This window comes from Coturnix japonica, chromosome 4, assembly GCF_054131305.1.
Source record: "Coturnix japonica strain WE chromosome 4, WE-NBRP24, whole genome shotgun sequence".
Classification (NCBI taxonomy): Eukaryota; Metazoa; Chordata; class Aves; order Galliformes; family Phasianidae; genus Coturnix; species Coturnix japonica.
Window position 1 is genome coordinate 89,781,253 of NC_140666.1, and position 23,802 is coordinate 89,805,054.

General features: G+C 46.7%; 1 protein-coding gene across 14 annotated transcripts in view; it reads left to right on the forward strand.

The window, feature by feature from the left end:
* EXOC6B (exocyst complex component 6B) overlaps positions 1 to 23,802 on the forward strand; it is a 222,204-nt gene that overhangs the window by 94,697 nt on the left and 103,705 nt on the right. For all 14 annotated transcript variants that reach the window (XM_085547581.1, XM_085547582.1, XM_032444054.2 and 11 more), the window contains one exon: positions 1,591 to 1,659. In XM_085547581.1, the coding sequence (XP_085403707.1) occupies positions 1,591 to 1,659 (69 nt within the window). The remainder of the gene's footprint in view (positions 1 to 1,590; positions 1,660 to 23,802) is intronic.

The window sequence follows — 23,802 nt, forward strand, 5'->3', positions numbered from 1 at the left end:
CTGAATTGGGCTCCAGTGGCACGTTGTCATTGCTGCTGTGGGGCTGGATGTGGACAAGGTGCTCCTTCAAACTTGGTAGGTAGAATCACAGCACAAGGTTTGGGTGCTCACTTTCTCACGAGCGTGTTCCAGGCTTTGCACAGAGCCGTGCCTGGGAGCCTTCTAAGTGGATTAGCAATATTAAAATCATTGATGGCTCCAATATTAACTCTGCAGGAACGTCCAGCGTATTTTTTTGTGAGCGTGTGTGTGGGCTTAAAAGATTTTAACAGAAGATCAGAGGCTGTGAAATGGCTGCAGTCTGCTTTGAAAGGATTTCTCTGGACGAGTGAGCTTCGTTTTTGGCAATAGCCCGATTTCATGAATCTTTATCAGAAATGTTTCTCCGTGGGCCGTTGTTCAGCTAATGCTCCGAACCTGAGAGGAGCAAAACTGTTTGATCCTGAATTCAGCTTGATAGGAAAATATCTCCTGCTGTGATGGTGGTGGGAGGAGGTGACAGATCTCCCCTCCTTTAGAAGTGTTCTCGGGGTCCATCCCAATGCTGGTGGTGGTCACTGGGGATGATTGGGCCCGTCGTGTCCTGGCATTCATCTGCCTTTTTGTAGCCATCTCTGGAGGTTTTGCACTCTAGGATTTCTCAGCCAGAAGAGCTTTAACATAATTTCCCTTTCCAGACCTGTTCTGCACTCTCCTGCCCAAAGCCATTGCAGATGAGGCCCGCTCACCCCAGGTGCTTTAGGCAGCGCTGGTGGAGATTGGCATGCCCTCATCCAGCCACAGCCTTCTCCTGCTCCATCCTACCTCCTTTTTAGCAGAATGCCTCTTAAGCATAATTAAAAATAAACATGTTTCCCAGGCCTGTCCATTGGTCCCTTTCATCTTTCTCCTGTTTTTTTCCTCTGCGTGTCAACAGAACACTCCCTTCCTCTCTGGATTTTGGGGGAGAAGGAGGGTTGCTTTAGCTTTATGCCTTGGCCAAAAAGCTTAATGCTGTGTTGGCTTCAACATATCCAAAGGACAGAAGCTTCTTGTATGCAAATTTCCTCTCTGATCTTCCTCTTGCCCTCTCTCCTTCTGTCCCACCCTTCCAAATTGCTCTTCCTTGTCCCTGCGAGAGGCTCACTGCTGTTGTTGAAAGGTGCTGGAGTCTGTGTGGCTTATTCTTTCAAAAGGAAAAAAGAAGAATCGATGCTTTTAAAGAAATCAGACTGGAAATATAGGAAAAGGCTGCTGTTGTGTTGCATGGATGCTTAAACTTGTGTTTAAGCTTATGGTCAAAATTAAATCTCTGCTGAGCTGGCTAACAAAAAGATGAAAGGTGAATGTGATTTCAGAAGGAAGCTCAAGTGGAGCAAAAGTAACACTCAGTGCTGGTTTTCTACTCTGAAAAACTTTCAGAGTAGTATGTGCAGATATATAGACAGATGTCAGTGATGACTGCAATTGGTGCAGCCCTGAAATCTCAGTGCACCTCTCAGCCTTGCAGCCCTTTGAGCTGCACTGGTCTCAGTGGGGTGGGATGGAATTGCACTTTGAATTGTTGGAATTGCACCTGGAATTGCATTCTGACCTCCTGCTCTCTTCCAGGTGCCCGGGGCCCAGGAGCTGGTGGACTTCTCGCCCGTGTATCGCTGCTTGCACATCTACTCCGTGCTGGTGAGTGAGCCCTGCTGCCGGCAGCCTGCTGGAACAACAGGGGATATTTGCTCCCACTACTTGGGTTTGTAGGCCCGTTGCTTTATACCTTGGGTGCAGATTCATCTTAAAGATCTCTCCTCTGACCGACATAACTTCATTATTCAGTGCAGATTGAGAAGTTGAATGGTTTTAGAGACCTTATCTGTTGCACTTTGGAGAAGTTTGCTAGAGTTGTGCTTGCTGCTGTTTAACCAGACCCCAGTGTCACTGTGTCACATCCAGTTTGCCAACAGTTGGGCTTTTTCTCCTTTACATGCACTAGAAAATGTGGCCAGACTGGAGGTGCTCTGTGCTTCCATTTGTTTTCTGGCCAAGCCATTCTATGATAAGGTGACCTTTGTAGCTTGCACCTTGACTATTAATTTCCAACACACCTTTGGCAATAGAAGAGCCTTGTAGCATACAAATCTCCCGACCCCCAAACCTGTGTTATTTGCATCTGTTCCTTAATGTTGGTAATGTCTTCTGCTGAGCTCTCCAGTCCTCACTTCTGCAGCTGGGCTACGGGAAGCCAGGCAGCACATGAAAGCACGGCTCTGTTAGCAGCTTTCCTCCCCTTCCTCAGCGGAGCCAGGCTTGAGAGAGCATTGTTTTTTGAGGCACTTCTGAAAGACAGGCTCTCCAGCAAGACATACAAACGAATTTGCAAAAGGAAAAGAATTGTCATTAAAAACATTTATGTAAAATCTTTTTTTCCTTTTTTTTTTGTGCCCTCATCTGTTAATAATTATGTAATTTGGCTTCATGGCTGTGATTCTGTAGAGGAATGAATAAGTTAACCTACCCAAAATGTGTTACCCTGTTTATCTTGGATGAAGGCTCCACTCAGAGCCGGCGTTGGAAGCCCGGTGCAGGGAGTGTGCTAATTGAAGATTACAACTGGGTTGAAATGCTTTGTGCCTTTCAAAGTGTCACTTTCTTTGGAGAAACTTCACTGAAGTCTGTGTATAATGAAAACAGCCTTAGGAATCCTATTTGTGTAGCTTACAGGTTGAGGGGTTTTTACTTGCTCATGTGAGGGTATATGCCTGTGTAATTGTGTGTAATGCTGTTAGGGGAAGGATGAGGGGTTCTCATTGTTGGTTGTAGCAGTTTTGTGCACTGGAAAGGCTCACGTTTATGTAGTGTTGTAGGTTTGGGCTCAGAGTGTCACTGGAATTTTGTTGTTTCTCCATCTTGTTCCTTTGCTTATTGCTTTGGAAGGTTATTGGTTGTGCAGCTCTCCAAAGCATATGAGGGAAAGCTAGGAATCATGGCCAGTGCTTTGCAGCTGATCATAGTCATAGAATGACCTGGGTTGAAAAGGACCACAGTGATCATTCCGTTCCAGCCCCCTGCTATGTGTGGGGGTGCCAACCATCAGACCAGGCTGCCCAGAGCCACATCCAGCCTGGCCTTGAATGCCTGCAGGGATGGGGCATCCACAGCCTCTATAGGCAACCTGTGCCAGTGTGTTGCCACCCTCTGCACTGAGTCATCTCCTTCAGTCCTTCTCGTCCTCCCTCTTCTTTTTAAGCCAAAAGCCATAGTATTGAGTGGAAAGAGCAGGGCAGAGCTCTGAAGAAGGTGTGCTGGTGAGATAGGAGCAGAACGAGGTGAGCACCCCTAGGAAAGCCTCCCGAAAAGAAAGTTGCCCTTTTTCTGACCCGTGCTCAAAGCCTGAGCTGGCTTTCTAGGCCCAACTTGAGCTGAACAATGCCAGAGATCCAGCGAGGGAAACGACCACATCAGTGTCAGACGGAAGGATCATAATGTAATAGTTACCAAAAAATCCTAATATTTGTCATTTACAATAGCGTTATCTAAATGCTTGGCCTGCAGTTAAAAAGGCCCACGTTGAATAAACATTGAGATATTTATTATTTTTAGTGAAATCGACCTTCCAGTCACCTCGGTTTTATGGCTGCGCTGCTTATAAATTCCCAAAGGATTATTTGAAAAATCCTACTCATATCTGCCAGCCTTATCAGCAGGGCAGAAGTTCACATATTGTAAGGCGAGGTCAGCCTTCGGTCATGGTCTTACAGACGGGGCCAGGCACCTGTAAATCCTTCCTTCAGCAACCAAGGCGAAGTACAATATCAAACGGCAGCGAGACTTTTCCAGGAAGCGCTGAACTTTCTCAGGAAGGGCAGAGGAGGGGGAAAGAAAGTGAACAAGGGTCAGGCGGTGGTTAATGGAGAGCTGGGCCTTGGCGCGGCAGGACGGGCCCCGGTGGGATGCTTTATGGGGCCATTCATCGGCGATCCCGTGTCGTGTGGGAAATGGCCCGGGTGACGCTGCCCTGAGGAACACATGGGCGTAGGGGAGGCTTTGAATCCTTGGAGTGATGGAACAAAACATTGCAGGAGTGCGTGTGTCCTTTGTGTTGGTTGGATAAGCCTTCGTTGCTTCGTTCCGCTGTGCGTAGTGATTGCAATTAGCCCTTTGATTTCCTGACTGCGGTGTAAGACTTTGGGGTTATGTCCCTAAACAACAAGTTCTTACTCGGACTGTGATTTCCTCATGTGACAAACCTACATTGAATTGCATGAAATGAGGCTTTACAGGTGAAGTTTCAAGTCAGTGTGAGTCACTGACCATTAAGCAACTTGGTATTTCAGCAGGCAGCCTGGTAGTATTGAAAAACATACAATGTCCTTTTATTAGGAGGTGTAAAACAAGACAGAAAACAAGTAAAAAACACCTGGAAAAAGCCGTAAACTGGGACTGTAGGATCACAGAGTATTCTGAGTTAGAAGAGACCCATAAGGGTTATGGAATCATAGAATGTCCCAAGTTGGAAGAGACTGATAAGTGTCATGGGATCGTAGGGTGTCCTAAGTTCTTTACTATGAGAGTGTTGAGGTGCTGGAGCAGCTGCCCAGAGAGGCTGTGGATGCCCCATCCATCCCTGGAGATGCTCAAGGCCAGGTTGGATGGGGCCCTGGGCAGCCTGGGCTGGTATTAAATGTGGAGGTTGTTGGCCCTGCATGTGGTGGGGCAGTTGGATCTTCATGACCTTTCAGGTCCTTTCCAGCCTCAGTCATTCTGTGATTCAATGAATGTCCCAAGTTGGAAGAAACCCATAAGGATCGTCAAGCCCAACTCCTGGCTCTACACAGGACCACCCAAATATCAGAGCATGGATGTTATGGTCCTGGAGAAGTCAGAAACGATGTATAAAGAAGTAAGAGACAGAGGCAGTGAGGTCAGGGTGCAGATTGTGGGCTCCATGGGCAAGGTTGGCTCTGCTTTCAGCTGGGGTTGAGTGCCAAAAATCCCTTTGGTTTCGGTAGAGCAGCCATGAGCTATTTGAGGACATTCATCTGAAGGGCGGTGAGGCTGCTGGGCTGTTGGTATCAGGTACATCTTCTCTTTGAGTTAATAGAGAAGTTTGTTGAAAAAGTGGTAATGTTATTATATAAAGAAGAAACAAGGTGATTTCAGTGAAGTGATTTTGCCATTGACGTTTTTATCTTTTATGTTGCCTTTGACGAAAGTCTATGTAATGCTCAGGTTGCTTTGATCGATATCCAAAATAAATTAGGAAAGGTGAGGTTTGGGCCAGATGGTTTATCTGCTGGAGCATCTGAACAGCTGTTGGGAGCCTTGTATTTCAAGGCCAAGACATGGAATTGCTTTGCTTTACATAACATGAAATGAAAAGCAGTTTTTGTTTCATGTTTCCCATAAGCTGTAGCGAGTCAGAAAGCAAAGAGGGAACGGAGAGCAGAAAGGAATTAAAACAGAAAGAAAGAAAGGTGAGAAAGGGAGGATAATTTGTAGGCAGGGCGCTCCCAAGCAGTTGTCTGTGGGGCAGATGAAAGTGATTCAGGTCATTGGAGCTCCTGCTTCAGCCCGTGCTGCTGCCTGGTAGCGCTCAGGGTTCGTCTCAGCCGAGGTGTTTTTCTCTTGTAAAGGTTTATGCTAATTGGTAACCAATTACTTTGAGGTTCTTCACATGTTGGTGAAGACACTGGTATTGACGCTCCCAGCTCTTTGATCCGAGCTACAAAGGGGTCATATTAGGGTAAAGAACAAGTGTCCAAAAAAAAACCCCGCCGACAAGAAGAAAAAGAAGGAGCAGATTCTGATGTAAATACGGGTGTAAAAATGGAGCTGGCTTGCAGCTGATGGGGTATTTGTGGAGAATCCCAGAGCTGGATCATTTAGATAAATAGCAGTTGACAGGTATTTACTATAAATTTGTCATATCTCACCACTGACATTTTTATCAGCTCTATTGCTTCTACCCAGAGCCCCTCTGACCCTAAGCTGCTTTGATGCACGAAATGCATTAGGAGAGGTAAGAAAACGTAAAGCAAATTGAAAAACAAAACGAATCTATTAAAAATACTCAATATAAGAGGTCTGTGAGGTTCCTATAGTAAAATACACACTGCGTGCTTTGGCTGTGTTCACTTGGTAAGTTCTGGCTTGCCTGTTCTATGGATGAGGATGATGTTTTGTGTTCTCTTTGCCATGCAGAGCTTTGGGAGGAGAAACCAGGGTTTGTGTTTGCTTCTGGCTACGATGGGTTACTATGTTCAGACCCCAGAACCTTCCCATACCTCTGCCCCATTGCAGGCTCTTGTTGGCACCGGAACGTTTGTCCTTTTGCTAAGGGTACAAAACAACTCAAATTCTTTTCAAAGGGGTGAGAAAGTCCCTTATAGGAACCACAGCTCAAATAATAAGCACTCCCCAACCCTCTCTTTTCTTTTTTTTCCCCCCCTCTCTGTAACTCTAGAGTTGTTTCTTTTATTTGATGCTGAAATACGAACTGTACCACGGAAAGTCTGTGGCTTTCCTTCTATTTTGGAGATCAGGGTTGTAAAGTTTTTCCCTCCGTGTCCTTGGGAACATAAATAGTTTAAACACCTTTATTTTTTAGGGGTTGGGGGGTAAGGAAGGGGGGGGTGGAATGGAAAAACTTTCCTTCTCGAAGTCTCTGGTAACTCCTTGTTCATCTCAGACACTTTGCAGATTGTCCCATCGCTCTGTCCTGGCGTATCTCACTGTCTGCTGACTTGGCTGACCCACTGGTGCCTGGTGGGGTTAGATAGCTATAAACACAGCACTGAGATCATAGGGAAAGGCTGAGGGTGAGACACTTTGTGCACCGCATTGATAAGGACACAGGAAAAGCCATTAGAGTGAACTGGTGTCAGTGACCTGTGATAACCATTCTGTACTACGTGCTAATGGACCCTGGGTAGTGTGTCTGTCTGTAGTGGCAATAGATTTAACTTTTGTAATTGTCATATTGCTCTTTTAACCCTGTGACCTTATTACCCATGAGAAAACCACTTGGCTTCGATCAAAGAAGCAGCAAAGAAATCAGTGTTCATTCTAAGCCGGCTAGATATGATCACAGGCAGCCTTGATTCTTAAAATATTCAGCTTGGAAAACAGACATGTTAGGAGGAGGGGAAAAATAAACCCCTTACGTTTACTACAATAGCCCGGATGCAGACTGCTTGTCACCTGAGGTTACAGCAGCCCTGCTTTCCCAGGGCTTTGCAGAGCTCTGCCTTCATTTGCTGAAGATGTACCGATAGTTTACATTGAGCACTGAGTTCATTTTCAATCCCTTTGCAGTCACGGTGGTTAAAGAAAGAAAGAAGCTGACTCTCTTGGTCCTGGCAGTGGGAAGTGCATTGCATCTGCTCAGCGTTTTGTGGGGTCATGGAGGATGGATTCTTATATAGGGTAGGGGGGTAATCAGGAGGACCCATTCATGCTCTGCACACACTGAGGTCGGAGCAGGTTGCTCAGCTTCACCTGCTAAATCTTGGTGCTCATCCCCAGAGCTGCTCCCCAGCCCCATTGGTGCCTGGTGAGGGCTCCTTCCTCCCAGGTATGGACCTTGGCATTTATCAGGTTTCTATTTCACACTGAGACCTCTTCAGGTAGCAGCCCTGCTCCTTACTGTGTTGACTTCTGCTCCCCAGTTTGGTGTTGATTGCAGTGTGGATGGGAATGTTTTCTGTTGCCTCTTCTGAGTCACTGTTGGAGAAGTTAATCATGGAAGTTAAGGATGGAAGTGCACTAATTTGCCAAGAATGTCCCTGGAGAGGGTTGAGTTTTCTAAGGTAAAGCTCAATGGAACTGAAAGGAGAATCTCTGAGAAGCATTTCTGTTAAAGCTCTTTTAATCCTGCAGTCTCACAATAGACTCATAGTGATTAAGGCTGTAGGAGACTCCTGGCTTGAGGTTACTTACATCAAGGATCTCCAATCTACATGCTGTTGAGTTTCAAGGATCTTCAGAGCTGGAGGCTTCCTAACCTTTCTGGGTCCCAGTTCTGGTCTTTAACCACCTTTGTATTTTTCTCCACTGTTACTAATTTAAATTTCCCTCTTTGTATTTATTTTGTCTGCCCATTTGCAAGAGGAATGTGGCTGCATCTCTTCTATCATCCTGTATTAGATGTTTCTTTGCCTTCTTTTCAAATGCAATCAACTCGGCTCATTCCAATAACAAGACATAGGAGGAAATCCTATGTCTTGTTATTGCTGCTGTAGCAAAAGAAGCAAAACCAAACCAACATTATTTTATGTCCTAACACCAGAAAGTGGAGGGGGAGCTGAGTCCCAGCTATGAATCTTCCTCATGGGCTGCCCCTGTTGGCGTTGCCAATATACTCCATGTGTATAGAACACTGGAAAGCAAAAGAGAGAAGGTGTGCATGGAAATGACACTGGGGGAATATCCCATCCCCTTTCTTGCTTTGTCAGCACAAAAGAGCATATTAGAAAAGTATTATAGAATATTACAGAAAAAGAGGCATGGGGAAAGGTCCTCCCAATGAGGATTGTTGAGCTGCTCACGTTAGCAGAGCTGTATGTTTTATGCATAAATGAACCCCAGGGAATTATCATGTGCTGACCAGAAACTTCATATTATATTATTATTATGATTATTATTTCTAAGAAGGGAGCGTTTGTGGGGGTGGAGGCTGTAAAATAATAAGCCACCGTGTTTTATGCATCTCGCTCGGTGCACAGCTGCGGGTTGCTGTTTTCCTGCTGTGTACGTTGTTTCTCATCTTGAAGGCCTATATGCAGCGTGTCTGGGAAATGATTGCCATCCTGTTTTCAATAAAACCATTTTTTATGAAGGGTCTTGAGTTGGCTGGACATTAATTCTCGATCTGTTTACAAATATTTGTGCAGGAAAGGGTGAGCAATGTTCGGTCCAGGCTTGTGACGCATATACCCACTATTTCAGTCCTTTGTTCAGGAAAATGTGGAAACAAGGCAGAGCCCTTACAATGAACAAATGCTGCCTTCACATTCCAGGAGCAAGGTGGCTTCGGCTGGGAGGGGGGAAGAAGAGAAGCACAAAGAACCCAAAAGTTGCTTCAGCTCCTTCCAGTACCCAAAGGGAGCCTATAAACAGGAGGGGAGCCAACTCTTGGAAAGGGTAGATAACAGCAGGACAAGGGGAAATAAATGGCTTTGAGTTGAAGGAGGGAAGATTTAGGTTGGATGTGAGGGGGAAGTTCTTTACTCTGAGAGTGGTGAGGTGCTGGAACAGCTGCCCAGAGAGGCTGTGGATGCCCCATCCATCCCTGGAGGTGTTCAAGGCCAGGTTGGATGGGGCCCTGGGCAGCCTGATCTGGTATTAAATGTAGAGGTTGTTGGCCCTGCCTGTGGCGGGGTGTTGGAGCTTAGTGATCCTTGAGGTCCCTTCCAACCCCAGCCATTTTATGATTCTGTGATTCTCTGAGACCAGAAAGCAGCCTTCATAGAGTCTTGGGGTGGTTTGACTTGGAAAAACTCATCTAGCTTGTCTCCTTTGCAATGAACAGAGATACCTACAGCTTCTGGGGCTTGATTTAGCAAGGCACTGGCACAGGTTGCCCAGAGATGCCACTGGATGCCTCATTGGCACCAAAGCTCAAACAGGATGGAGCTCTGAGCACCTGATAGAGCTTTGGGTGTCCCTGTTCATTGCAGGGAGTGGGACCGGATGGCCTTTAAATGTCCCTTCCAACTCAAACCATTCCATGATTCCACAAATCTGCTGCTCACTGACACAGAACAACTCACCGGAGCTGTTACAAGAGCAGGGTTTTCTCTTTTGCCCTTAAATCTTGTTTTCTGCTTCACTCCCTCCAGCTTGTCTAAAGCCTCTTGCCTGAGTGATGGCTGTCGGGTGGTGTTGAAATGCTTTGGAATCCTTCAGGATGAAAACTATTAGGAACAATGAAACTGAAAAGTTGGTCCTGTTCCTCTTAATAATTTGCTTGTAACGTTAACCAAAGGATATGCAGAGAACTAAATACCAAACTTTTTATCGCTGTAATAACTTAGGTATGCCACAGAACATGTTTCCTACAGCTGCTGTTGGGTAGGAAGCTTCCTACCATTTTGGTGTGTAGAGCTTACAGCTGAATGGGTGCACGCTGACTTGTACAGATGCCCACGTTGTGTTCGGGTTGTTGCCATGTAGGATAATTACTGTTGTGTTCATTTCACAGCGTCATAGGATGAGATTGGAGGGGGCCTCTGGAAATCACCTTATCCAGCTGCTCTGGGGTTGCTCAGGGCGGTGTCCAATTGGGCTTCAAATATACCCACGGATGGAGATATAGAGCCTCTCTGTGCATCTTGTTTGGTCACCTTAGAGAGGTTGTGGAGTCTACTTCAGTGCCACCTGGACAGCCACCTGCTCAGGGCAGCAGTCATGCTGGTTTGCTGCAGGTTGGAATGACCCACACAGCATCCCGTGTTCCCGTTTGAATTGCTTAGTGCACATCATTGCCTTAAAGATTTGATAACCGTGGCTCATTGGGATGGAAAACCTGCAAGCAGATGCTTGGACACAGCATCCTTCTATCATGGAGATGTACGGAGTACTGAATCTGCTCCCTACGGTGGCATGTGGAACAGGAGGTCAATTTATTGGGCTTTCTCATGTTTGTATTTCTGCCCTCCCTGACCATTCCTCAAAGTTCTGAGCTGAAAGAACAAAAAACAAAGATGCGGGTTTAATTTTCCAACCCAAACATGTTGTGGAAGAGCCTTAGGAACGAGCAGCATTCTTTCCCATAATATGCAGAACGGGGGCTTTTCTGCTCTTCTGAGTGCATGCTTGAGTTCAGGGAGGACAAAACCCAGAGAGCACTGAGCTCAGATCGTCCAGCAGCACAGCACTGTCTCCTAATGGAAATATCCATATTTAGGGACATATTTTTCCCCGTGAGTCTCTGTAATCAGCTCAGAATCCTGTCTGTTGGGGTGATTAGCTCTCTGGTAGGAGGCACGGAGCTTAAAGCACCAGCTGGTGAAAAGGCAGTGAGAAACAGCTGAGGTTTGCAGATGATGTTCTCCTCATTCCATTTTGCCTCTTCTTCCCCCACCTTCCTCTTCCCTCGGCTCCTTGCTCTCCCTCCGGACCCGCTTTCTTAAGGACTCGTTCCGCGCTGTGTTCTTCACATGAGTTTCTCTTGTTTTCTCTTTTTAATTGATGGGAGCACTTGACAAGAGCTGATTAGTTGTGGGGATGCATCCTTCCTTGCAAAGCTTGTGACCTATTTCCTTCCTTCCTCAGGACCGGGGTGAGCTTTCTTCTGTGGGCAGACATTTGCCTCCCAAAGGCGTTGTGCTTGGTGGCCTTGCATGGAAGACTCTATGGGCATGTCCTGAATAGTTTTGTTTGTTTTCCTGGCAGCTCATTCATTATAAAGTTTTAATGAATTTTAAATACAGTCTGAAAGAAGAGCTTGTGGTTAGAAGTTCTCTATGTGCTGGAAGTGTAGGGCTGTGCTTTCCTTTGCAGGGAGGGCGAATAGAAAGCAAGCATATGGAAGAGGCACATCCCCCTGCATTAACCTTGCAGGTCACCTGGAACCAAGAGGGGATCGCCAAAAATGCAACCTGAAAATATTAAGCCAGTGCCATTTATAATGAGGCAATGTCTGCCTACATCATAGCTTGGTAACTTTTGAAACTATGACTTAAAAAGGAGGGGGGGGGGTGGGGAGGTGGGGAAAGGGAGCTGCGACACAGAATGAAAAACACAGGCTACTTGTTCAGTCTATTCAGTTTAGGTCCAATGTAGTTATGAAAAACAGATGATTGCTGGTGATGGAGCTGCACTTTGACAAATATCCCATTGTTTGAGCGTGCTGTGATTTCTTTCGAGCATTACCCGGCGTGGGGCTCAACCATCGCCTTCCCCTACCTCAGAGCTGTTGGTGCAGCAAGGCAGAGTTGTTGTTTGTTGGCTTTTTGCGAGGAGGGATGGCATGAAAGAAACACAGAGTGCAAGAAGGGGCGCAGTTCCCAATGTAACTGTTGAACTATGAGCTCACTCGGGATGCTCACCTGACATGATTCTTTCTGGGTCCCCTTCCAGTCCTGTTCTGCAGAATTAAAGATTTATTCGGTGGGTGGATGCTAATATTTGTCTGGTAGAAGCTCCTTTATGTTGGCGTGTCTTAGCCTTATGCAGCTTTACTGTATATTCTCCTGTAGTGTGCCCTGCAAAACATTCAGCTGTTATTCAGGTTTCATGGACAAGGCTGAACTGTAGGATGCCTTGGGCTGGAAGGGATTCCAGAGATCCACATGGGTGAACAGGGGTAGGACAAGGGGGAATGGTTTTAAACTGAGACGGGGAGGTTTAGGTTGGATCTCAGCAGGAAGTTTTTCACCCAGATGGTGGTGATGCATTGAAACAGGTTGCCCAAGGAGGCTGTGGATGCCCCATCCCTGCAGGCATTCGAGGCCAGGCTGGATGTGGCTCTGGGCAGCCTGGGCTGCTGGTTGGTGACCCTGCACACAGCAAGGAGTTGAAACCAGATGATCATTGTGGTCTTTTTCAACTCAGGCCATTCTGTGATCGTCTAGTTCCAAGCCCCCAAGGGCAGGGCTGCTCCCCACCAGCTCAGGCTTCCCAGAGCCGCATCCAAGCTGGCTGTTGTGATGTGAGGCACTAATTCTGGATAACTAAGTTGGGCTACTCTTGGCAAGTTGCAGCATCCAAAGACGTTGTCTTCCAAACAGATTGAAGTTCATCAGTGGTTTTTGAACCAGTATGGAGCAGCTGTGTCCATGGGGATGCCGGGGAGAGCAGGTGGATTGGATATACAAGGTGGGAGGTGCATGCAGATGACTGGAAAGTCTGAAAGCAGAAATGAAGCTGATAGAGAAAAGCCATTTAGTGCTAAGAGAAGGTCTCTTTCTATCTGTCCTTGGAGCAGTTTCAGGAAATATTCCATTAGATGCTGGGAAGACCAAAGGGCTGTGTATGTGTATGGCGCTGCCCATCGGCGGAGCTCTCAGAAACGTACACTGTTACGTGATGTATTTTGTCATCTGAAAACACAACCAAAGCTATTAAAAACAGAGAGAAATGGGTTTTGTTTGCCTCCTTATCACTGTCGCCGGTCTTCTAGGTCCGACCATGCGTTGGATCTCCTGTTGTGCTGCAGTCCCTTCAAATGATAAACTTCTGACAATTAATCTCAGCAGAAGATTACACGTCCCAACACATCTCCATTTGCGCACATTGCTTTGCGCTCCTTCGGAGCAGCATTAACTCCAAGGAGCTGTGAAAGCTCGAGCTGTCATCTCAGAGAAGTTTAATGTCCTTCTCGCCTTTTACAGCTCAGCGTTGCTCCGCGCTTCACTTCATTTGTCAGGCACAGCAGCTCCAAATTTGGAGGCCTTCTTTTTATTTTATTTATTTATTTTTTTTTCCCTAGCTCTTAAAACGTGAAGTTTTTAAGATCAGCAAAGGCCCCCGAGGGGGATATTGGAAAGCACTGGAGTCTCTCTGCACGTTCCTTCTGGATGAACATCTCTACTTTTAATATACTGGTTTGATAAATACGGTTTCAAGAGCGTGGCCATGTGTTCGGTGTTTATACGTGTGGCCCAGCCCTCTTTATGAGGATGATGTGATGTTAAATGGTGTGTTAGACTGGGGCAACATCTTCTCGGTGTAGTTAAGGGAGAACTGTGGTGCTCAATCCTGGCTCAGCAGGATAACATAACAAATGGTACGTGTGCAGCGCAAACGGAGAGCCTTGCATTGCCAAGCTCTTGTTAAATGAACCCGGCAGCTCCAAACCGATGACTGAGCAGTTGCAAATATACTTTATTTTTCTACCGTTATTAAATGGAAAACACATTTCTGGTTGACACTTCAGCCTATTAAAATGGGATGGAAGTGGATTTTTGCATCTTGGAATATTTGAAAGATTTACTGGGGTTGCTTGTTTGTCATATTAGGGGTGTGCAAACACATGCAGGATGCCCTCTCTCCTGGAGGGTCATCATTGGCTTTGCAGAGGTTAAATTCCTCATAGGGAACAACCTTCTAAGAGGGGATGCTGTCCCTTCTGCCTTTGCAGAGTTACCTGAAACCTGGGATGTGGTGGGAGATGTGATGTGAACTCTGAACACGAGGCCAGGCCAGGGATGGACTCTGTTGGTGGGAGAGAAAGATCCACCAAACTCTGGATGTGCTGGTGGGGATCATGGAATCAATAAGGTTGGGAAAAGCCTCAAGCCCAACCCATCCCACCATGCTTATAACCATGTCCCCAAGTGCCAGATCTCCATGGTTATGGAGCATCTCCATGGATGGTGACCCCATCACTCACTGGGCAGCTGTGCCAGTGCCTGGCCACTCTTTTGGGGAAGAAATTTCTCCTAATATCCAAGGAGTGGCTTCCACTTTGGGGCTCCTGGGCACTGCTTTGGAACTGCAGGGAAGACCTCAGAGCTCCAGTGGTGCCAAAGGTTGAGGTGACATTAAGACTTCAGAGTGTTTCTTTTATATTTGGAGGAGGTGAAAATACTTCGAGCTGCTTCACAGAACTGAGGCTTCTGCTCTTTCAAACTTGATTTCTTTCCTGGTTATACTTGTGTATGAAAAATAGGAATGAAGTGAAAGAAAAGCAGATTCTTCCCTGGATTTGAGCACTTGAAGTGCACTTTATCCTCATTTTCTTGCCTTCTTTTTCTGCAGTTTGAAGGATTAGCAATGCCTGTTTATTTTTATCTGATGGAAGCTTTGATAGCTTACAGGCTGCCCAGAAAGGCTGTGGGTGCTCCATCCCTGGAGGTGTTCAAGACCAGGTTGGATGGGGCCCTGGGCAGCCTGGTCTAGTCCCAGATCTGGAGGTTGGTGGTTCTGCCTCTGGCAGGAGGGTTGAAACTTGATGATCCTTGGGGTCCCTTCCACCCCAATCCATTCTATGATAACTGTGCCGTTCTCTTAGTTCCAGCATCTGAGGCTGGAGGCCAAATATTTGGGACCCAGGTTAGAACCCTGTGAGCTGAGCGAGTAGCAGGAGCAGCTCACTGATTGTGATGGGAGCAGAGATAGGAGCTGCTTGCCCCTTGCATCATGCTGGAGGTGCAGCTGCTTGCTGGCTGCTTTAGTCTCCCCGTGCATTCGTGCTGTTTTCTGTTCGGATTTCAAAGCAAGTCTTTAATTCTCTGATTTTTCATGTTGTCAGCACCAAGTTTTCTGCAGCTACAATGATGGATATTAGGAAAAAGTTATTCTTTGAAAGAATGGTCGGGCACTGGCACAGCTGCCCAGGGAGTGGTGGGGTCAGCATCCCTGGAGGTGCTGCAGAGCAGTGGGGATGTGGCACTGAGGGATGCGGTTGTGGGCATGGTGGGGTGGGTTGGGATGTTAGAGTCAGACTTGGGGATGTTAGAGCTCTTCTTCAGTCTTCATGGTACTGTGATGGTTTTCCATCCCGACAAAACAGGATCCCCTACTCATGGCTGAAGCTGAGCATTCTGTGGCACTTTGGATTTCTGCCTCTGGTTCCTCTTGATGCTTTTGTGTTGGAGCAGGTTGAAGTGCCAGGTTTTGTTCCTTGGGATCATAGGATGGTGGGGGGCACAGGGATCTCCTCCTTCTCTTCCCCCTCTGTTTCTCAGTTCCATGATCTTTAACTGAGAAGACACTGTCTTGCTCCACTCCACATCCCTCACTTATGGCACATCACTCAAGCCGTAGGACCTCACACTTCTCACCACATCAAATTTTCCTATTAGGATAAAGGAAGCAACTATGGGAGCTCAAATTGGCTCCAGGTGCTGCGGAGAGCCAGGAGGAGCCCATCTGCAGGTCTCCCTTCCTTTGGGCTCATCTGAGCAGGTCGCATCCCTACCAGCTCCCCAGGGCCAGGAGCTCCTCAGGGCTCACCCTTCAGCCAGCACAGCCGGTTGCTTGCGCTCCCAGGTCAGAGGTTGTGAAAAGCAGCAGTCAATTAAAGCTTTATGAGATGTAGCTAGCAGCGCTCCGTAAGCAGCCCGCCAAGTGAAGGCTGCTAATAAAGGCCCTTTGTTAAGGTATTTAATAAATTAACACTGTGCTGCAGCAGGGAAGGGCGGGAGGTGATTACACAAGCCAGGCTCGTTAATCAAACTGTTTGCCCTCTGCAGATGCTCGGGTTGGGCTCCCTAATCTTTAGGCACCAGATTTTTTGGGAGCTGTGGCTGCTGACGGCTCCAGGACGGGAAGTGCCTCACCAGGTCATGCCTGGGCCAGGCACAGAGTGGGGACAATCCAGGACAAATGGGCTTTTCTGATGCAAGTAAACAAGTTCTGTATTTCAAGAGTTACTTGAACGTTCCACTAATGATAAAACAACTTAGAGAGTCATAGGGGTTGGGGGGGACCTCTGGAGATCATCCAGTCCAATTTCTCCCTAAGGCAGTTCCCTGCAGCAGGTTGCATGGGAAAGCATCCAGGTAGGTTTGACTTGGATATTTTAAGATATTCCTCCACAGGAATAGGATGCTGAGCTTCAAAAGGACAGCATGGCCCTTTACGGGCAGTAGGGATGTGTCCCCATCTTCAATGGGCATGGGTTGGAGTCAGAGCCATTTGCAGGGTGCTGCCATCTGCATCTTGCCTTGTCCCTACACACTCATCTTCATGTGTTTTCCTTCTTTTTAATTAATTTATTTATTTTTACAAAATCTCTTTCCCAGCCCTTCCAAACTTGAACATTAGAGGGCATCTCCTCCTCACGCTTCATTATTTCTTTATTATTATTATTTTCTTGTTTAGTCTTAATGCAGCTTAATCTATAGGGCCGTCTTTAAAAGAAAAAGAAAAAAACCCCCAAATAGAGCATTGACCTGCTGTGCAAATTAGCCATATGGTGAAGTGTAATATCCCGCTGACCCTCATTATCGTGCAGTATGAAAAGCTCTCTCCTTTTCACATACAAGCATATTAAAGTGGCCTTTTCAGCATTTTTTTTTTCCATATAAAACTGTCTTCACTCCCCTGCCCAAGCAGTTAAAAGGGAGCTCCAGCTGCAGCCAGGAGGGTGAAATTAAAGGCTTTACCCTCATCTAAATGGAAAATAGACATTGCTTCCTATAGGCAGGGCTGGGGAGCTGCGGCCCAATGGCGGGGTGATGGCCTGATTCTGGGGAGGAAGGAGTCCGCTTTCCTTTAAGGGAAGGGGAGATCCCACCTGGGTTCCTGCTGCCCGAATACCTCGTGCTGAGTTTCTGTGCTACCAGGAGCTCAGCTCCATGACACTGGGAACGTTTCCTTCCACTGTACTCCTGAGCCTTCCCTCTCTTGGCGGGTGCCATGTTGTTGAGGGCAAGGCCTGAAACCTTGAGAACGCATCGTTCACTTTGTGCTTGACTGATTTTTCACACTGTCTGCTTGGGACTGATCAAGAAGTGGCTGTAGACTGAAAGAGGGGAGGTCTAGATTAGAAGCAAGGAGAATGGAGGTGAGGGACTGGCACTGCTGCCCATCCCTGGAGGTGCCCAAGGCCGTGGATGGGATGCTGGGCAGCATGCTGCCATGGGCACCCAACCCATAGCAATGGTTGAGGCTGGAAGATCCTTATGGTCCCTTCCAACCCAACCGTGCTATAATTCTATCATTCTTCACCTCTACTGCTTGTGGCGTTGGTCAAATGTGGGGTGAACCCTCATTGCTTGCACATGGGGCTGAGCACAGCCTGCCATGGGGCAGCCGCAGGGCCCAGCAGTCCCCACACCGCTGCTCTCTCTTCCCCCCACGCAGTTTTCTGGTTCACTTTATCTTTTTGTTTTCGGTCTGGAGGTGGTGTTTACAGTAAACAAGTGGTTCCACAGGGCTGAGCCTTTTTGATCCCGGTTCAGCAAAGCCCTCTCTCAGGCTCTGTTTGGAGCACCTGCGTGTGTACCCCTGTGTCTATGTGAAGTCATTCAGTATTATTTATGCTTTTAAAGTTAAGCATCTGCTTGGGAGCCGGTCTTTCTTTGTGTCTCATTAGTGACTACCACTTTTCTCTTGTTTTGTGGGATCTTTAGGGCACGTTATGTTCTGAGCTCATCCTTTTGCAGCTTGTTTCCTGCTAGCACGCACACTCCCAATGAGTTCTTTAAATGCCAGAGGATTGTTTCTCCTTAAAACAAACTGCCCATCTTCGGTATTCTGGAGGTTGCTTGCAGGATTTTGGAACTTAGGTCACATCCAGAGGGCTGTTGTGAGTCCCACTGGGAGAGGGGTTATACATGTGGGGCTGATTTTCTGCACGCATGTGAGATTCGGGGGCTACAAGAAGGGAGATCCAGGTTTGATTTGAGGGTCTTTTCAATGCTGATGTGATGCCAGGTGTTGTTTAGTACCTGTGCACGAATGAAAACAAAACTCTGTCTGTGGGGGCCCATTTCAGCCAGGTGAGGGATGACAGATTCCATCTCCCTTGCTCAGTGATGTGAAGCAGAAGGAATATTCTATTATTTCCTGAATGAGACCGAGATTGGCTAAATCCCCCCACGTGGGAGCTTGGCCCTATTTCTGGCCCATCCTCCTCACAGGACTCAATGCATTGGAAATGGCTGTTGACTAGGATGTTTTGGAGCCTAGTCTTGGAAATAAACCACATGTGAAACTACCTCGAGGGTTCAGAACCTCAGTATCCTATTTGTAAAGCCTATTGTTCCCAGGATGGGGTCGGCCAGGTTGGAAGAGACCTCAGGATGTCTCTGGTCCAGTCTTGCTCAGAGCAAGTCACCTGTGGGATCCAACCTTATATTTCAGGACCTTATCCAGGCAGGTCTTCTAAGTTCTCCAAGGACGGGGACTGCAGAACCTCTCTGGGAAAGGTTTTTGTCATAACTAGTCAGAATGTTTCACTTGTACCTGCTTTTTCCCCAGTTTGGTATCATCTGGAAAGCAGCTGAGGCCACATCCATTGCCTCCTGGAAGCAAAGATGTTAAGCAAGGTAGAATCCATAACGTGCAATTTTAGTTTTCCACTTGGTATAGGCCTCCCTGTAGAACATAACCCATTTACCCCAACCCTCATAACCTCTCCATCCAACCGTGTATTTACCCCATGCCATCCATACTGACACCTTAACTTGTTTTAGATTTTGGCTGCTCCATATTAAGTTCTTGTGTACATGGAGCTGGTTGAAGGAAGACTCTTATAGACAGTAGAATGCTGATCTGCTTCTCAGGGAGTAGCTGAGGTGGTTGTAAAGGAACGGAGCTGCTGGTTTGTGGCACATCTCACCCTGCTCTTGTGGGATGCTGAATCTCTCTCTTTAAAGGGTGAGAGAATTCCCAGAATTAGTGACTTAAGAATTTTTGTGGACCAGAGTCAAAGGAGAATGAAGAGCCAGTGAAATTGAGAAGGGAATTTAATGTAAGTCCAGGTCAGGCAGCAGCAAGGGCTAATGCATTACTATGTACTATATAACGTATAAATACATTACTAAATACAGGTGTGCCATGGGTTTAAACTCACCCAAATGGGGACAACCAAAGTCATTGCTGATCTGCTTGCTTCAACCACAGCTAACCACAGTTAAGAGTGATGTGGTTCATGGATAGGGGTCTACAGAAGCATTCTTCAGTGCTTCATCTCGGCTGTTACAAGTGAACTGGGGCTATTTCTGCTTGGTTTGCATGTGTGGTTAGCTGGTGTCTGCACAGACACAGTGAGCTAACGGCAGATTGGGTTCATCAAGGGAGGCATCTACTCAGCAGATAGGTTTGGTCTGTTATCACACACCACCTTTCTTATGAGGTAATGATGTTTCTTTGGGGGAATGGACTAATGGTTGTGGCAAGGGCTTTGCTGGTAATAGGCTCAATTGTGCATGGCTGGTATGCTTCCATTACATGAGGTGCATGGGGTAGGTTTCTGCTCCAAAGTAGTGACCCATAATACCGTTGTCCATACATTCTGAATCCAAGAAGTTCCATTTTAGTGATCATTTTAAGTGTTTGCTGAGGACAATCACAGGACGAGCTTTAGAGCTCACTTTTCCCTTGTAATTCACAGCTAAATTTGCTCTCAGCTCTCAGCTGCTCCTGAGTTATGAAACTTTGTATGTTTTTCAGCTGTTGTTTTTGCATTCTCGTGATTATATTCTGTTTTCCCTTATGTGGTGCTCATCTACGATCTTAATTATCTGCCTCTCATTGCCAACTCTGTGAACTCTGAAGCTAATTTGAGAAGGAAAGTTCTGCCTGGTAATTTTAAAAATATGGGGCATTATTGAGGTTTTTTTTTCCTGGACCAGTGATTAGAATAAATGTGTAGTTTGGAAGTGGAGCTTTGAACTCTTCCCACTTGTTTAAATTAAGACAACGAGAGTTGAGGGAAACCTGTTGTGATTAAAAGTAAATGGATAAATAAGAGAAGTACCTCCTTCTCCTTTCCCCAGCGTGCTTCCCTGGTTACTTTGCATTTTGGATTGAGCTTACAAGAAACCCTTAAGGGATTCCTTCTCTCTAATGATAAGTCTTAGCAGTGTCTTGCTGCTTTTTGAAGGTCCATAGTGAATGTGGAATTCAATGGGGCTGAGAACTGCTCCTTGCAAATAGCCTTTTGCACGGGCCTTGTGCTGCTTGATATCTGCTTATGCACTGAGGTTATTTTATGGAGTCATAGAATCCATGAGGTTGGAGAAGACCTCCAAGTTATCACCAAGTCCAGTCACTGTGTCTCCTAACCACATCCCAAGGTGCCTTCTTTAGGAAGAAAAGGTGTTAGAGTTGCGACTGGTCTCTATAGGGTAATAACCACTTTTAAGAGAATAGAAAGAGAAGAAGTTAAATTCTTCCCACTGAAGGGACATGGAAAGCAGCATAGGGCACATAAGCACAGCTCCGCTGCTCTGAGCTTGTGTGGGTGTATTTTTGGGTCACTCTGTTGAGGAGCTTTTATATCAAAGCATTGGTTGGAATGGATAGAAGTGTGAATAGTACATTGAGTTTCCAGATGAGTAGTATATAAAATATGGGATCTTGTAGTCTTTTCTGTATTTTTTGGTGTGGTTCTGTTTGGTTTTGCTTTCTTTTGTTTTATTATTGTTTTTTTCTCACCCAGAGGAAAATGTTATTAAAAATAGTGCCCAGAGAAGAGAAATAATATTATCTGAAGACGTGATAAGTTGTATGGTCCTAAGTAGGTCAGATGGTGGAAGCTGGGTGGTCTAACTAAAACTGCCACCAAGGGGAAGAAAGACTTCTCGTTCTTAAGAGAATATAATGCATGAGCGATGAGACGGTCTGGGGGGACGATGGAGGAATGCACTTAAGAGAAAAGGATGAAATAACGCGTCAGAAAAAATGTGAATAGTGCTGAGAGAGATTTCTTTGTTTGGGGAGGAGAAGTTTTTCTTTGGAATTGCCTCTCTTGAGAGAGCCTCTAATTCTTGGGCCATTCAAAAAAGGCTTAAGAAGGAAAATACAGGGAACAGTGCATTGGGGAGAAGGGGGGGTGGAGATGTTTTTGGTCAAATTGGCAGGTCTCTGGGCTGTAAATTTGAGGGAAAACTGTTAAAATGTGAATATGGCCTACATATTTTTTGGGAACGCTTTCAAATGTCTTTGCTGTTCCTTCTCTTCCACTGAAGTTAAAGCCATGTGCTGGATTGGAACCAGGAGGACCTGAACATCCTGAACATCCAGGCCCTCCGTCTGAGCTATGGGGCAGGTTTATAGCAAGGCCTTATCTCCAGCCCCGCTCAGGTCCCTCTTGCTGGAAGAAAAGGGAAAGTTCTTCCAGTTAAAGTGCAACCCAATTTAGCTTAATGATCAGAGAATATTATGTTGAAATTGGTTCATGTGCTTCATAGGATTAGTCTGGAGGTGCTCAAGGCCACGTTGGATGGAGCCCTGGGCAACCTGGTCTAGTATTAAATGTGGAGGTTGGCGGCCATGCATGTGGTGGGTGGGTTGGAGCTTCATGATCCTTGAGGTCCCTTTCAACCCAATCCATTCTGCGTTTCTGTGATTCTATGATTAGTCAGCATGGTGCTGATGGGTCAGCAGTTGGACTTGATGATCTTAGCGGTCTTTTCCAACCTTTATGGTCCTATGACTCCTCAAGCCATCAGAAAAGCAGGAATACAGTCAATTTTCACATAGTCTGGTTGTATATCCTCAATGGAGCTGAGTGATGGGGTCGGTGGTTTCAGCTTAGGGCCAGTGGGACACATGTTGTCCCCACAGCCCAGTGGCAGCTGCATGGAGAATCTCCATATGGAAGAGCTCTGCAATGAGGTGGGCAGGTAGAGGATGGGACAGAGGGCAATGGGAGGGGAGACCCCAAGAGGGAGCTGGGTGATGGGACCTCTTGTCTTTTCAGTCATGAAGAAGGATGTCAGGGGGGTGAGGGGAGCAGGGAGGTGGTGCCATCAGAAAGCTCGGTTGGAGGGAAGGCCATTTCAGCTGGCACAGATTGCTGTGATGCAGTCCTAGCAGTGTTCACAATCTGGTCTTAAAATAGATGATTGGTTTCAGACCGGCCTTTGGGAGATGAGCTGCTTTCAAGACTTCCATGAGGTCCCCGAGGTACCGTGTGGCCTGGGGAGACGGCAGCTTCTGTGCATTCACTAATGGGGAATTAATTACCTGCTGACTTCCATGGGATGCTGCATAAAGCTGCTCTATGGGGTTGGTCCTTTGGGGCTCCTGCCTTCAGTGGGGCCCAACAGCAATTTAATAGGGATGAGGCAAGGGGGGGAAAGCCTTCAATTAGGAGTTTGCATCACTCGTTGGTAGCAGGCTGTGCTGAGTTAGCGAGTGGCTTCACTCCAAATCCCAGCGATGCTGCTGGGAGATAATTGGGCTCTTCTTGCGCTTGTGTAGGTTTTGAGGAATGAGATCCCAGCAGTGGTGGAATATGGAACAGTCTGGTTCTCCTATTGCGCTGCCAAACTGAGAGCAGCAGCACAGCGTAGGGGCTTGAGCTCTGATATAGGATCAGAATATCCCGAGATGGAAGGGACCCATAAGGATCAGCGAGTCCAACTCCCGTGGGAGAAATAATGAAGACAAGACATACAGAAGAAAGGAACAAAAATTGCCCAAGTGCCCTTTAGGTGAGGACTTCTTGAGGCAGGCTGGTTGTGTAACTGCAGCATCATTAAATTAACATCAGGTGTTCTTTAGTCTTTAGTAGAAGAGGTTGGGGTCTGGTGCCTTTCTCAGGCAGGTGATATTTGTTGTTGCGTCTTGTTTATTTTGCGAATTCCAAATGAGATTTTGTCTCCTACCAGTTCAAAGCAAGGCCTTGTCCCTTCTCTGTAATGTTTATAATCCAATTTCAGACATAAAACAGGACGGGTGCGGGGGAGAGAGAAACAGACAGGGAGAAACCAGTGAGGTTTTACATAGCCCGGGGGACCTGGAGGGCTCAGCAGGTAGATGGCAGCTGAGGATCCACGTGGCTTCATTGCCCTGCCTGGGTGGGGTGCTCAGATGTAGCTTTTGGTAAAACCAAACCCCTACAAAGGCACGGCCTCAACCACCAGCACCTTGACCCCTGGGCCGTGCTTGGCGTGGGTGGGTGATGCTCGTGGAGGGGAAACCCATGTGCTTGGGTTATGGGAGCGTATTGGGATATGGCTCTCATCTGGAGGCTCAGACCCCGTTGTGGGTAAGGCATGGCAGTGAAAGGAGAGAATGAGCTCAAAAACTCATTTATTTCATCCTACTGAGCTGGCCTGCCTAATAGAATAGGTATTGCCCACCACAGCATCTATTCCTTAAACTCTATGAATGTTTGTTTCTTTGCATCACTGAGAATCAGTGCAGGAATTTCTGCTGCTCCTTCTGGCATTGCTGGTCCCCTCTTGATGTTCATCAAATAGTCCA